The following is a 14070-nucleotide window of genomic DNA, read 5'->3' on the forward strand; positions in this document are numbered from 1 at the left end:
CACACACACACACACACACACACACACACACACACACACATGTTCTCCTTGTGCTCTGCAATAAACACGCACACCCGCACACAACACGCACAATACCGCACACACGCCACACACGCCACACACGCCACACAACGCACCCGTGACGCTGCGCGCGATGCTGCCGAAGCAGGCGCAGGGCAGGAACAGGGCGCGGGGCAGCAGCGGCGAGGCCAGCTCCACTGTCATGCCTGCGTGTGTGTGGGGCGGGGGTGCGCGTGGAGGGTCGTGGTGGTGTTGTGTGTAGGGTGCTGCGTTGCGGTGTGGTGCAGGACTGTGTTATAGTTGCGATGTCGTGTGGTGTGGTGTAGGAGCGTGATATGGTGTGATGCCGTGTGGTGTAGAACTGCCGTGTGGTATATCGTGGTGCGGTGTGGCGGTGTGTGGTGTTGGAGGAGCACAAGGAGGCAGCAGGTCTGACTGATGTGTATTGGTGTGCCGAAGCCCGTATTTGTGTGTGTATGTGCGCGTTTCACTGCGGTGGCACATGAAATGTGCGCGCCACCCAGCAACGCGACCAGCAACGAGTCGGTCTGCATGTGCCTGTGCGTGCTCCCACCTCTCCCACTGCCCCCGCTGCTCCCACTGCCCCCTCACCAAGGTCGTTGGCGATGTCGGCGAACAGCCGCCACTGCTTGGCGCACGCGTCAAAGCTGGAGCCCTGGGCGGCAGCGGCAGGGGAGCGGCAGGGGCAGGGGAACGGGGGTCAACTTTATGATGATGCGGGGGCAGGGAGTGGGGGAAGCGGCCGGGGGGCGTGGCCGTAGAACCCCCCGCTTAGGACAGAAAAGTACAAGCAGTTCATAAATCCGTCCTTCGTCCTTCTGCCCTCTAAGCCACGCATACACTTGCAGTATGCCAGCCCTTTCCCCTGTTCCTTTCCTAGCAGGCTCGCACCTCGGCGTATGCGAACAGGATGCCCCCCGCCATGCCGGCCATGTCGCGCAAAAAGAACGTGAACACGGCGGCCAGCGGACTGGAGGCCTGTGCAGATGGTTGTGTGTGGGGGGGGAGGAGGGGGGGGAGGAGGGGTTGGGCAGGGGTTGAGGGAAATGAGAGGGGGCGTCAAGGTACTTGTGCGGGGGGATATGAGAGGTGGATGTAGTGTGGGAGTCGGTGGAGCTGAGGCGTACAGGGCGGGTGGAGGCGGCAGTGCAGGCAGGGGTGCAGGCGGGGGCGGAAGGGCACACGGAGCATTGCTGCCCTGCTGCCTGACCCCCCCCCTTGCCGCGCCGCCTGCCCAATTGCAGCCATAGCCCGGCCCCCTTGCTGCGCTAGTCCTAAACGCAGCACGCACAGCCCTTGCCACCGCCGTAGCCCCACCCAGCCCCACCGCACTGCCTAGCGCCTCCGCCCCACCACACCACACACCACACCACACACCACCTCCGGCCCTGCCTCGCACCTGCTGCCCCACGCCCACGCCCCGCAGTATGGCGGCGCTGGTCAGCATGCCGCGCACGTACGAGCTGAGGGCTTGCGCCGTGTCCCAGGCCTGGAAGCCTGGGGGGCCGCATGGGGAGGGGAGGGCGGTGGGGTGGGAGGGGACAGCAGTGGGAGGGAGGGGAGAGCGGTGGGGTGGGAGGGAGAGCAGTGGGAGGGAGGGGAGAGCAGTGGGGGGCAATGGGAGAGCAGTGGGGGGCAATGAGAGAGCAGGGGGAGGGTGCAGGCGGCTGGCGCGGGTGGTGTAGTGGCGTGTCGTGTCGTGGCGGCTGAGGCACCTCACATGGGTGCCTGGGAGCGGTGCGTGAGGGCACGTGTAGCGGGGGGTGGATGTACCAGTGTAGCAGGATAGTCGGCAAAAGACATATCTAGATGCCCCAGGGCGCCGTCCGCGTCCGGGTTATATACTTTTGTGACGTAGAACTTCTGTGTTCCGTCCACAACCAGCCTCAAAATTAAGTCAAACCCATTGCACAAGAGCGAGGAGCGCGTGGGGGACATGTGGGGACACGTGTGTGGGAGTACGGCAGTGGGCAGCACGTCACATGCCTGCAGGTGCGTGTGCTGCACCGCCCTGCCTGACGACTGCACTCCTGGCGCATGAACGGAACACGCGCCGCGGCGTGCCGCCGCCGTGCGAGAACGGGTGTGTTGCAGGCTCCCAACCCGCTCCCTCCTAGTCCCCACCCTCGCCCGCTCCCCCGCCACCCCATCCCCGTCACTCACTCAGGTAGTCGGGTGACACGGACTCGGGGAATCCCTCCGGCAGGAACGCGGCCCGCAACACCGACAGCACCCCCCAGCCCCGTTGAGCGCCTCGCGCCCCGGCCGCCGCACTGGCGCCGGCGCCCGCGCCGCTGCGCTCCTGCCGTGCTCCGGTCGGGCTGTCGCCGTCGCCGAGCAGCACCACGCTTCCGGCGACGTGGCCGCGATGATACTCTAGCAGCTCGATGCGGGACGGCTCCGAATCGGCTGCGTGGGTGGTTGAGGCAGCAGCGGCAGCAGTGCGTGCTGCGGGAAGGGCACTGCCCGCTTCAGCAGCTTGCCTCGGCGCCATGTCGGCTGCGGCGCTAAGCTGCAGTTACTATGCTGCTGGTGTATGAGGCCACCGCGGCGATATTATGGCCCGGCCCGGGTTTGGCGCGACATGCCCCGTCGTGCACTCGCCTTTCTGGAGCTTATTCGTCAGGACATATGTTTGATTCGAATGTTGTGAGGTCTTTTATGATGGGCAATTGCCATATCGGCGATTGATTTGCCGGCGAGGGTCAGCTGCAACATGGAAAACCAGACGTGCATGCAAGTCCTGTGCCTTGCACGTTGCATTTCGCAGTTCCTTATGATAACAATACTATTGCACATTTGTAAGCATCAACAGGACTAGCCAAACACGACGAGTTGTGAGAACCGGACCTTTCTTTTTGGCGGGCCTGGGCTGGCGTAGCTAAGCCATAAAGATGGAGGGCCTGGTGGCTCAGGTAGTGGCGCTTTCGAACCCCAATGACATCAACCAGCTACTCACCACGCTGAAGTCTTCCGAGGCGGTGTTTACCCAGAACTACCAGCACATTGCGGCTGCCCTTCAAACTCTGGACCCCGTGCAGCATTCCCTGGGCTTTGGGTATTTCCTGTGAGTGTCGCGCGCGCAGATCTTCAGCGCATGGCGTGCCTTGGGGCCCCTGCGTTATCGTGGCAAGCGGCAAAATGCTGACTGTCATATCTGGCTCGCAGGTACTACCTGGGGAAAGGCAACTTGCAGGCCCCCGATGTTGCCTTCATCGACAACGCGGCTCGCTTCTTCACCCTTTGTGACCCGGCTCAGATTCAGGCGGCGCCAGACGTCTGTGAGTGGACAGCGCCGGGGCAGAGGGGAGCGCGGCAGCGGGCAGGGGGCAGGGCGGGACCGGCGCGGGGAGGCGGTCGATAAGGCACGCCCCGCAGCCTAGGGTTTCGTGGCACGCAGGCAGGCACCGGAACCAGCTACTCCTGTCGCTCCCACGGCACTGCTTACAATGCCACTGCTCCTGCACCTGCACCTGCTACTACCGCACCTGCTACTGCCGCTCACACTACCGCTGCTGCTGCTGCCACCCGGGTCCGCAGTCTGCGCGGTTGCCAAGAAGCTGAAGGAGCATGTGCTGGCTGCGGGATCGCCGCGGCGGGGCATTCTGCCGCTGCGTTGCGGTCTGCGCGCGCTGCAGCCGGCGCCCGAGGTGCTCACGCCGCTTCACGCCGACTTCTTCCAGCTGTGAGTGGCGGCGGTGGGGGGGTGAGGAGAGGGAGGAGGAGAGGGGGAGGCGGAGGAGGGGGAGCGGAGGAGGGGGAGGCGGAGGAGGGGGAGGAGGAGGAGGGGGAGGAGGAGGAGGGGAGGCGGAGGAGGGGGAGGAGGAGGAGGGGGAGGAGGAGGGGGAGGAGGAGGAGGGGGAGGAGGAGGAGGGGGAGCGGAGAGGGGGAGGCGGAGGAGGGGGAGGCGGAGGAGGGGGAGCGGAGGAGGGGGAGCGGGGGGGGGGAGGAGGGGGGGCGGAGGCAGGAGGATGGGGGAAGAAGGAGGAGGAGGAAGAGGAGCAGGAGGAGGAAGAAGAGGAGGAGCAGGAGGAGGAGGGGGGGCTACGGCAGGAGGAGCAGGAGGAGGTGGTGGAGGACGAGGAGGGGAGGGGTGAAGGTGCGGGTGCCGGTGCTGTTGCGGGTGGTCTTCGGGGACGGTCTGGGAGCACGTAGTCTGAAGGGGTGGGGTTCTCCACCACTCCCACCAAGCCAGAACGGAGGAGCAGGAGGAGGGGGCAGTTTGGAGCGGGAAAGCACGACCCACGGCGCGTCAGTAGTCTTAGTTTGGGTTGGTAACTGCCACCCTTCCCCCGGTGCCCTCATGTTTCTCCCCACCCTCCCGCGGACATCGGTAACAACGCGTCTGCTATGCTGCTGTTCCTGGCTACGCCTTCACTTCTAAAACGCTTATGAATGTAACCTCCCCTCCCCATCGGTAACAACGACTACGTGTACCTTTGTACCTGGCTACAACTTCACTCCGTAAACTAAATGCATGTAACCCTTCCCCTCCCCCTCTGCGCAGCTGCCTGTTGTCGCGCTGCTACAACGCGGCGGCGGAGGTGCTGGGCCAGGACATCTACGACGTGTCGCCCGCCGCCACCACCTGCACCCCCACCGACCTGTTCCTGTACTGCTACTACGGCGGCATGCTGGCCATTGGTGAGGGCAGGGCAGCCCCGGGAGGGGAGGGGAGGAGGAGGGGAGGAGGAGGAGAATCCAGGGGGGGAGGGGGAGGCACGACGACGACGAGGAGGAGGAGGAGGAGGAGGAGGAGGAGGAGGAGGAAGAGGAGGAGCCCGGCAGACGAGCAGCAGCACCACCACAACCCACTGCTGCAACTGCAAGTGCAGCCGCTGCTACTATTGCTGCTGCCCACCGCGCAACACTCCCCTGCTGCCCGCGCCACCACAGGCCGCAAGCAGCACGCTCGCGCCCTGGAGCTGCTGCTGCAGGCGCTGACGGCCCCGGCGGTGGTGGGCAATGCCATCGTGGCGGCGGCCTACAAGAAGTACGTGTGCGTGTGCCTCATACACGCAGGTGAGGGCAGATGAGGAGAGGAAAGGAGGGGATTGGAGGCGGTTGAATGAGGAGAGCGGGGAGTGGGGAGCGGTGGAGGGGAGGAGGGTTTGCTGGACACAGACGGACAAGAAAGGGTAGGCAGGGCACGCTGTAGGGCACACGTGCGCCAGTAAGTGTATGTATGGACACACTGCCGCAGGCCTGCCATGCGCACAAGCCGCCCAGCCTCACTCCACATGCCCACGCATGCATTCCACTCAGTTGCCCGCGCCTCACTCTCACTCACACACACACACACACACACACACACACACACACACACACACACACACACACACACACACACACACACACACACAGGCCAGCTGCTGCCGCTGCCCAAGTTCACGTCCAGCTGTGTTCGGCACATGGTGGAGGCCGAGGCGCGGCCCTACGCCGACCTCGCCGCCGCCGCCGCCGCCCGACAGCCGGAGCGGCTCAGGCGCGTAGCGGACCAGCACGCGGCGGTGTTCGCGGCGGTGGGTGCGGCGCTGGGGAGGGGGGGTTACACGCATAAAGGTTACGCAGTGAACTCGTAGCCAGGTACAAAGGTACACAGTAGTCATCGTTACCGACGGGGGGGCGGGGGGGGGGCTGGGGGGCCGGAGGAGGGCTGCAGGCGAGGAGGAGGGAGAGGAAGAGGCAGAGGAGGCGGAGGAGGATGGAGGAGGGTGGGACAGGCACACCCACACAGACACGCCCACACGCTCCACAAACACACACCACACTCCTTCCTCCCCACCCGCCCCCCTACCACTTCCTTAACTAATCATGAATGTAACCCCCCCCCTCAGGACGGCAACCTGGGACTGGTGAAGCAGGTGGTGGCCAGCCTGACGGTGCGCTCCGTGCAGCGCCTCACGCAGACCTTCCTCACGCTGCCGCTGGCCGACATCGCCGCCAGCGCCGGACTGGCGGGCGCAGCGGAGGCGGAGGAGCACATACTGCGGTGGGTTGCGGGGCGGCGGCGGAGGCGTGGGCGGGCGCTGTGCAGGGTGGTGGGTTTCGCGTGGGTGGGTGGATGGAGGGCGGAGGGGTTTATGCGTGGGGTGGGATCTGCGGGGAGGGTGGGGCGTGCATGAGGTAGCGCGGGGGAATAGCAGATAGTGGAGTCCGTGCACCCGCCCGGTGTCGTGCGGTGCCGGCGGGAGGTTCCGCGGCACCACCACCACCACCACCACCACCACCACCACCACCTCCTCCTCAGTCCTCAGTCCTCACCGCTGCCGCAGCAGCAGCAGCAACAGCCGCAGCTTTGCCCGCTCATCCTTGCGCGCCTGTCCGCCACTGCTCCGCTCCTCACTTCCTGACGTCCATCGGTGTGTCATGACGTGGCGTGTCGCAGGATGGTGGCGGCGGGTCAGATCCACGCCAAGATCGACGGCCGCACCGGCATGGTGAGGGGGCTGCATGGGAGGGCCGCTGCTGGCATCGTAGTGTATTGCTGCTGGTGGTGGTGCTGCGGGGGCCGCGGGGCAAGCAAAGCCGGGGTGCTGTTTGATGCGCCCACCTGTGGAACCTGTAGCCGGCCACTGGCGCGGCACCTGCACGTGACGTGGTGTGTGCGGCGCATGCTTTGCGTGACGTGGCACATGAGCTGGTTGCGGCATCATGCTTTGTGTGCTGCGCGTCTGCCGCGTGTGCGTGCAGGTGCGGTTCGCGGACGAGACGCGCTCCTCCGGGCAAGCGGGCAGCAGCTCGGCGGCGGCGGCGGGCGGGTCGTGGGACAACGTGGCGGGCGTGGCGGCGCTGGACGAGAGGCTGCGCCAGGTGCGCGGGAGGCCACCTGTGTGGTGTGTGCGTGTGCGCGTGGGTGTGCGCGTGTGAGATATTTACCACAAGAGACAAAACCAAGCCCACCCAGACGGCGCCGGAGTTACGAGTATGTGTGCTGAGTGCGTGTTGGGAGGTAGGAAGTGGCAGGGATCGCCGTGGGTGCCGGGGCATCACCGGAAGTATGTTGGTGCGAGGGTGGCGCGGCCGGGCCGCAGTGGTCGGGCCGCAGGTGTGACGGTGTGCAGGTGTGACGGTGTGACGGTGTGCGCACACACAGTCGCGCGCTATCGCCCTCTCACTTTGCTCGTCACAAAACCGCTCCCGCCACGGCACGTGCTGCTGCTGCTGCTGCTGCTGCTACTGCCGCCGCTGCAGGTGCTGGAGCTAAACAAGCGGCTGCAGCAGGCGCACGACATGGTGAGCAGGCAGCTGCGGCAAAGGCAGTGCCGTGCTGTGCCGTGCGGCGCAGCGATGGCCTCGACGGCAGGCGACAGGCGGCGGGAACAGCAGCATCGCGGCTGCCGCCGCACCGCTCCTGCGTTTCCTTGCTGACCTCTCTCCCTCGCCTCACTCGTCGTGCCTCTGGCGTTCCTCTCCCGCGCCTCCTCCCTGCCTGCCCCCTCGGCTCCCCTCCTCCAGGTGTCTCAAGACCGGGCCTACCTGTCCAAGGTGACGGCGCGCGAGCGATCCAAGTACGACCTGGGAGGCGGCGGCGGCGGGCTGGGAGGCAGCCAGGGCGCGGGCGGCAGCCAAGGGCTGGGGCTGGGGCTGGGTGGCGACGGTGACTTCGGGCCCTTCGCCGCGGGCGGCGGCATGTGAGCAGCTGGTGGGGGGAACGCGGTAGTGGTGCTGGGGGTGGGGGTGCTGGGGCTGGCGTGGGAGAGTGTGTTGTGGCAGGCGTGGCTGTGTGTTTGGTGTGGTGGGTGCCGTGCTAGGCCGGCTTGATGCGGGTTGCTGATGTAGGACAGGGACGGGGCGAGGGAAGCGAGGCTCGATCGGTCGTTGCTGCGCGTGCTCGGGTCCTGCTTTGGTTGCGGCGTTGGTTGCGAAGGCGGCGCGGGGTCGGGTGCGGGGAGCCCGAACGGGGGCAGGAGGGGGCGGAGGAAGCGGCAGCGGGGCCGGCTTGCAGGTTCGTGGGTGCACCCCACCCGGGCGGCGACGTGCGCAGAGGTAGAGAGGAAGTGCGTAGTGGCCTCTGTGGCATGGCTTGTGAAGCGTGTGCGACCGTGGCCACCCGAGTGTGGCTTGCGTGCACTCGCGTGCCGTCTTCTGGAGTGCCGTACGTTTGCTGCAAACACCGAAGGCCGGCAGCAAGGGTAAGGCGGAAGTGCGCGAATTGACTTTCCCGGCCTTTGGGGACTCGGAGCTGCCAGTAGTGAGCAGGGGAGGTCCGTTCCCTGGTAACAACACACAATCCGGAAAAGCGCGTGCTGCTGCTGCTGGCGGGAACAGGGATGCATACAGGTTACAGATAGGGGGGGGCGGATGCCTGGGGGCTGCTGCATAGGCCGTGTGTATCACACACGCGTCAAGTAGCATACGTGCATCTGCTGCCATACGGTTCACGGTGATGGCCGCAGCAGCCCCGGGGCTAGCTCAGTAGCACTTCAGCACTTCAGTACTTCACACAGATCAGTTCTGGAGTCTCCTGTCATGGCATGCAAGGCTGCAGGGCACCCTGTGCCGCCTCCGCCTGTCAGGGTAGGCGTCTTTGTAAGACAGCACCCCTACACCGCCCCCTCCATCACCCAGTCACCCAGTCACAAGTCGCGCAGCTTGCCTCAACATGCACGTGCAATCAGAAGCTCCCAACAGACCAGCATCACACACATACACATACACACACGCCGTTTGAGATGGGCTTTATGCATACACATACAGTACCGATATTGCATGCACAGTCTGCGGGTTTCCTTTCTCTCGTTTCCTACCACCACAGAGCACCCCGCCGTGTGAAGTTGAATCGCCGCGCTCACCCGGCCGGCTGCGTGCCGGCTGTGTCTGACGGCGGCGGCCGGCGGCACGCCTCCTTGTGTCCGGCCCTCCAGTGCTCCTTCTGACAGCCTGCGGGGTGGCAGGCGGGCGGGCGGGCAACTGCATGCCATCAGTGTCCCAACACGGGTGCAGCCCCCGATCACAAAGCCACTACAGTGCAGGGACAAACGGCCCAACACGCCCCCATCCAGATGCACCACACCCGGGCTTGACCTTCAAACATGACGGCTCCTGGCAGCAAAACTGGCACCCTCAGCCCGCCCACCCACAGGCGACATCAACCCAACCCGCACACCCGTCACGCACCTGCACCGCAGTAGCGCACCGCCCGGCACGCCGTGCACTTCTTCAGCTCCAGCGCTGCCTCGCTGGCGCCGCCGAAGTTGGAGCAGCGCGGGTTGCCGCACAGCCGCGCCGCCGCCGGCCCCAGGATGCCCTCCTCCCCGCCGCCCGGCAGCGCCGCCGCTGCCTGTCGCCAGCCCTCATACGCCGCCTCGTCCCCGCCCCCGTCGCGATGCTCCGCGCGTAGCGTGGCTTGCGCCAGCGACACGACTTGCTGCTGGTGTTGCAGCCACGCCTGAGACGACCACTCGGCGCCCGCCGAGGCGAGGGTGGACGCCACCACGGCCCCGCGCACCAGCAGCACAGGGCCGCGCACGGCCACGCCTGGTGCGCCTCCGCCGCCACTCGTCCCCGCCTCCGCGGCTCCAGCGGCGGCCGCAGGAGGCGTTGACGCGCTGGCTGCAGCCGAAGCCGACGCCCCGGCGCCCGCCGCTGCCGCTTCCACTCCCGCCGCCGCCACCGCTGTCAAGTCAACTTGCAGGCTGTCCACCTCCCGCCGGCCGCCACCCGCCTTGCCGCCGCCAGCCTTGCCGCCGCCAACCTTGCCGCCGTCGGTGCGTCGCGCGCCCCACAGCCACCCCGGCACGCAGGCGGCGCACAAGCGCGGCTCCGCACTCAGCCGCAGGACCAGCTCCCGCCACCCGTCCATCGCTGCCGTCCACTCCTGCGGCGCCGCCGCTCCACCTCCTCCTCCTCCTCCTCCGCCTTGCTTCTTCTTCCCGCCCTTGTTGTCTCCCCCGCCGCCGCCCAGCCCTAGCTGCTTCTGCACGTGCAGCAGCGCCCGTGCCAGGAGCGGCATGAGCCGCTGCGGCGGCATCGGCGCCGCCAGCAGCACCGGCGGCGGCAGTAGCGCCACTAGCACCAGCAGCTGGACGGCAATGACCGCCAGGCGCTCGCACAGCTCTTGTTTGCTGGCGGCGGCGGCGCCGGCGCCGGCGGCGGCAGCCCGCCGCGGCGGCGCAGCGCTGCCCGGCTGTGCCTGCTGCCCATCCTGAAAGCAAACAGACAGGAGCACCTTAGCACACATGGAGTAGGCAGGTTGTGATATTGTACGGCAGCGCAGGCGGCTTGGTTAGCAACCATGATGGAGGTCCCAGATTATCCCTAGAGTGGCAAGCGACGGGCGGGAAACCCGCTTTCGCCTCAACTACCCGCCCACCCCGCCCACCGCTGCCCCGCCAGCCCACACCTGCTCATCCCAGTGTCGTACAGCCGCCGCCAGCATCTCGCCATACAACTGCATAACCGCCACGCCCGCCAGCGCCATAGCTTCAAGCACGACGCGCTGCGCCTCGCCCAGAGCCAACCGCTCCGCGGCGGCGGCGCCGCCGCCACCAGTGGCGGTGCTGCAGCCAGATTTGCTCTTGCCCTTCCCAGCCTTGCTGGCGCTGCTACTGCTGCCTCCAGCGGTGGCTGCTGCTGCTGCTGCTGCTGCCGGCTGTAGCTCCGGCAGTAGCGAGGCCAGGCCTCCCTCCCGGTGCCCCACCCACCGCATCAGGTGCTCCGCCAGCACCCAGTGGACCGGCTCCGCGCCCTGCAGCAGCGCCGGCAGTAGCGCCGCCCTGCTGCTACTGCTACTGCCACTACTGCTGCTGTTCCCACTGCTGGAGGCGGCGGCGGCGGCGTTCTCGGCGGCCAGTCGCTCTGCCTCGCAGCGAATCACCTTGACCGCCGTCAGCAGCAGCCCCAGCTCCGATATGGATGGCGGCGCCGGCAGCGGCGGCAGCACAGCTGCCCCCGCCCCCGCCACCCCCTCCTCCGCTCCCTCCGCAGCCTCCGTAGCCTCCGCCTCCTCCCGAGCGGCCAGCGCCGCCGCCAGTCGCGCGCGCCAGCGCTGCAGCTGCGCCCGCAGTAGCAGCGTGACCAGGTCGGCGCTGCCTGCTACAGCCTCCAGCGGCACCTCCCCCTGCGCCGCCAGCTGCCGGGCCACGCCGTCCATGGACTGCGGGATGCGCGCCGCCAGGGCGCGGGCGGCGGCGGCGGCGCGCTGCAGCGGCGTCATGCGTCGCCACGCCTTGAAAAGTGGGTCGTCTGCATGCGGCGGCGTATGCGTCACATGTCAGGGGTGGGGACGGGCGGCAGGCGCGGTTTGGTGTGCGTCACACACCGATGGCTACTCCTCTCCCCTGATGCTACCCGCTGCCCCATGCACCTCCTCTGCCCCACATTGCTCGCCAAACACACACACACACACACACACACACACACACACACACACACACACACACACACACACACACACACACACACACACACACACACACACACACACACACACACACACACACCACAGCCCCAGCTGACCCCCCGACCACGCTTCTGCGAGCACAAAGCAACCGCACCCTCACCGTTGAGCGGGCTGTCCTGGATCGTGTATGTCGTACAGAACGGCATCAGCTTCTCACTGTCCGTTTCCAGCCCCCCCCGGCCCGCGCCCGCCAGCCCCGCCGGCGTGACTAAGCACCGCAGCAGCCAGCCGTACATTAGTAATGCATCGCCCACCAGCGCCGCCGCCTCCCGCGGCGGCGCGGCGCCCACCAGCGCGTGTACGACAGGCGGGAAGTGCTGCGCCGCGTCGTACAGCATCCGCGGCGTGACGCGGGCCTCGGCGGAGGGCTCGGCGGCGCCGGCGGCGCCCAAGTGTTCCAGCCTGGCGGCTAGGGCGCGGCTGGCGGCGGCGGCGAGCGCGACGGCGCGGCGGCGGTCGGGGAAGGCCATGACAGCGGCGCGGTCGCATGCGGCCTCACTGTGCTGCTGCGCCGCAATGGGCGCACCGGCGGCGTTCACCACAAACGTGAACATGCTGCGCGTCAGCTGCACGCGCGGGCCGAACACCGCACGCAGCGTGTCGCGTTGCATGACTGGCCACAGCCGCACACGGGCGGCGCCGCCCGCCGCCGCCAACCCCACTGCTGCACCGGTGCCACGGCCACCGCCGGCGTTGCCGATGCCCTCAATGCCCTCGTCCGCGCCGCCGGGCGCCGTGGCCGCCACCTGCTCCAACATCTCGTAGCGCAGCCGCAGCAGAGCCGGCTGCGTCAGCAACTGGATGGGCCCTGGGCCGCAGGGCCCCGCCAGCCCACACACATCCGTCAGCACGTCTGTCAGCGTCATAAAAGCCATGCAGTACACGGAAGTGTACGGAGCGGCAGAAGGCGGCTGCGGCGGCGGCGGAGCCGCCAGGAATGCGGCCGCAATCTCATCGAGCGCCTGCGTCGAGATGAGGCTGCCTAGCAGGGCCTGTGCGAAGGGCGTGGCGGAGTTCATGACGTCGCACTCGTGTCGTACCACGCCCACGGCCCCATGGAGGGCGGCGCAGGCGGACAGCAGCAGTGCGCCGCCGGCGGCGCCGGCCTGGCGGACCAGCTGCGCGGCGCTGTCGGCGTCGACTGGGTCGAGCTTCATAACGCGGATGGAGTCGTTCAGGCGCTTGATCTTGACCTTTGTGTTTATGGGCGGCGCGTCGGCCGCGCTGCACGATGGGGCCGTGATGGGGCAGGGCTGCTATTTGGCAGGGTGTTGCATGGTGAAAGAATGGTGGCTGAGTTGTGTGCGACGCCCAGCAGATCCAAGCGGTGATCAGTCCTAACTTCTGGCATTGTCTGGTTGCGGCGCGGCCCTAAGGAAGCCGGCACTGCACTGCGAGGCTGTGGCGCCAGGGGCTATCCCTGCTAGCCATCCCTTCCTCTCCTCCTCGCTCTTTTGCATTGGGTTCGGGTCAGTTTGGGCTGGCACCTACAACCCTCCCCCCGAACAAGCCCACCTCGAGCCGGCCGCCGCGCCGCCAGCTCCCTGGCTCGCCTCCTCCTCGCCCTGCTCCTCGCCCGCTCCTGCCTCCCCCTGCCCCTGCCCCTGCTCCGCCACTGCCGCCGCTGCCAGCTCCTCCTCCGCCAGCGGCCACAGGCGGCACCGCACGAAGCGCGCTGCCGCCGCGAGCGCCTTCATGGTGTCAGGTAGCGTCAGGTCCGTGACCAGGTCGTTGACGGGGTGGGTGCGGGGGTTTCGGATACGGGCCATGAATTCCGCGTGGTCCGGTGGGCCGGCCTGCAAGGGGGGGAGAAGGAGACCGTGACAGGGATCGGCGAGAGAACGGATAAGCGGGTAAGGCGTTCAGCGTGCTCGGTAAGGCGACCGGGCAAGAAGGCGACCGGGCAAGGACAAGCAAGAACGCGGAGGCCGGAGTCGTGCTCCAGGTGTGTGCCTGGCACGAACCCGTGTTTGAGGCTTCCTCACCACTGGCCTTCACCCGCTACGATGTTACTCACGTGCGTTAGGCCGCGACCAGCGTCCGCGATTCCATCCAGGCATAGGCACAAGGCCTGCCCCAGGGCGAGGCGCGCCTCGCGCGCCTTCTGAGGGCCCAACCGCTCGATGACTCCTGCGTTTTCGGCTTCCTCCGCAACTGTGGCCAGTTGCTGCGTCAGCTTTGCGCCGAGAGAAATAACGCGGCTGCCATTAAGTGCTCTGTGAAGGGTCTGCAAGTCGCTTGGAGAGGAAGCCTGCGACCCTTTGCCGACGCCAGCGTACAGCGTCTCTTTTATTTCCCAGAGCAATGCTGTGCTGTTGACAGGTCTATTAGTGGATGCAATTTTGGACAGTGCAGCTTCATATGCAGCCGCTTTGCGCGTGTATTCTTCCATGAGGCGACTCATGTTGACTGAGTGCGCGCTACTTGTACATATTGCAGTGAGTCGGGTGCGACAGCAAGCAGCTATATTGACGTGGGTCGACGCGCGGGTGCGATTCTCCTGACCAGAATTGCCCATTACCCCGCGCCCCCGCGTGCACTGCATGGAGCCCATCCGAGCTCTGTCCGCTCCGCCAGGTATCCGCCGTCGCGATGTGCAGTTCTACACACGACGCAGTTTCAGG

General features: G+C 66.9%; 3 protein-coding genes across 3 annotated transcripts in view; 1 reads left to right on the plus strand and 2 right to left on the minus strand.

Moving 5' to 3' along the window:
* The window catches only part of CHLRE_16g671150v5 (uncharacterized protein), a 6035-nt gene extending 3353 nt beyond the window's left edge, over nucleotides 1–2682 (minus strand). The window contains exons 1-5 of the mRNA XM_043071165.1: nucleotides 2206–2682; nucleotides 1442–1539; nucleotides 934–1020; nucleotides 634–697; nucleotides 138–227 (exon numbers count right to left, since the gene is read on the minus strand). Of these exons, the coding sequence (XP_042915863.1) occupies nucleotides 138–227; nucleotides 634–697; nucleotides 934–1020; nucleotides 1442–1539; nucleotides 2206–2536 (670 nt within the window). The 5' untranslated portion in view covers nucleotides 2537–2682. The remainder of the gene's footprint in view (nucleotides 1–137; nucleotides 228–633; nucleotides 698–933; nucleotides 1021–1441; nucleotides 1540–2205) is intronic.
* A 150-nt stretch (nucleotides 2683–2832) lies between these two features.
* On the plus strand, nucleotides 2833–8764 carry CHLRE_16g671100v5 (uncharacterized protein). The gene is made up of 11 exons (XM_043071164.1): nucleotides 2833–3109; nucleotides 3211–3323; nucleotides 3583–3727; nucleotides 4550–4686; nucleotides 4939–5064; nucleotides 5407–5564; nucleotides 5880–6034; nucleotides 6431–6482; nucleotides 6736–6855; nucleotides 7237–7278; nucleotides 7501–8764. The coding sequence occupies exons 1-11, from the start codon at nucleotides 2937–2939 to the stop codon at nucleotides 7678–7680; spliced, it is 1401 nt and encodes a 466-aa protein (XP_042915864.1). The 5' UTR covers nucleotides 2833–2936; the 3' UTR covers nucleotides 7681–8764.
* A 2-nt stretch (nucleotides 8765–8766) lies between these two features.
* Nucleotides 8767–14052, minus strand: CHLRE_16g671050v5 (uncharacterized protein). The gene is made up of 6 exons (XM_043071163.1): nucleotides 13464–14052; nucleotides 12962–13242; nucleotides 11547–12670; nucleotides 10388–11229; nucleotides 9163–10189; nucleotides 8767–8925 (listed from the first exon to the last, which is right to left on the minus strand). The coding sequence occupies exons 1-6, from the start codon at nucleotides 13848–13850 to the stop codon at nucleotides 8834–8836; spliced, it is 3753 nt and encodes a 1250-aa protein (XP_042915865.1). The 5' UTR covers nucleotides 13851–14052; the 3' UTR covers nucleotides 8767–8833.
* Nucleotides 14053–14070: the final 18 nt, after the last annotated feature.

Source organism: Chlamydomonas reinhardtii, chromosome 16 (genome assembly GCF_000002595.2).
Source record: "Chlamydomonas reinhardtii strain CC-503 cw92 mt+ chromosome 16, whole genome shotgun sequence".
Classification (NCBI taxonomy): domain Eukaryota; kingdom Viridiplantae; phylum Chlorophyta; class Chlorophyceae; order Chlamydomonadales; family Chlamydomonadaceae; genus Chlamydomonas; species Chlamydomonas reinhardtii.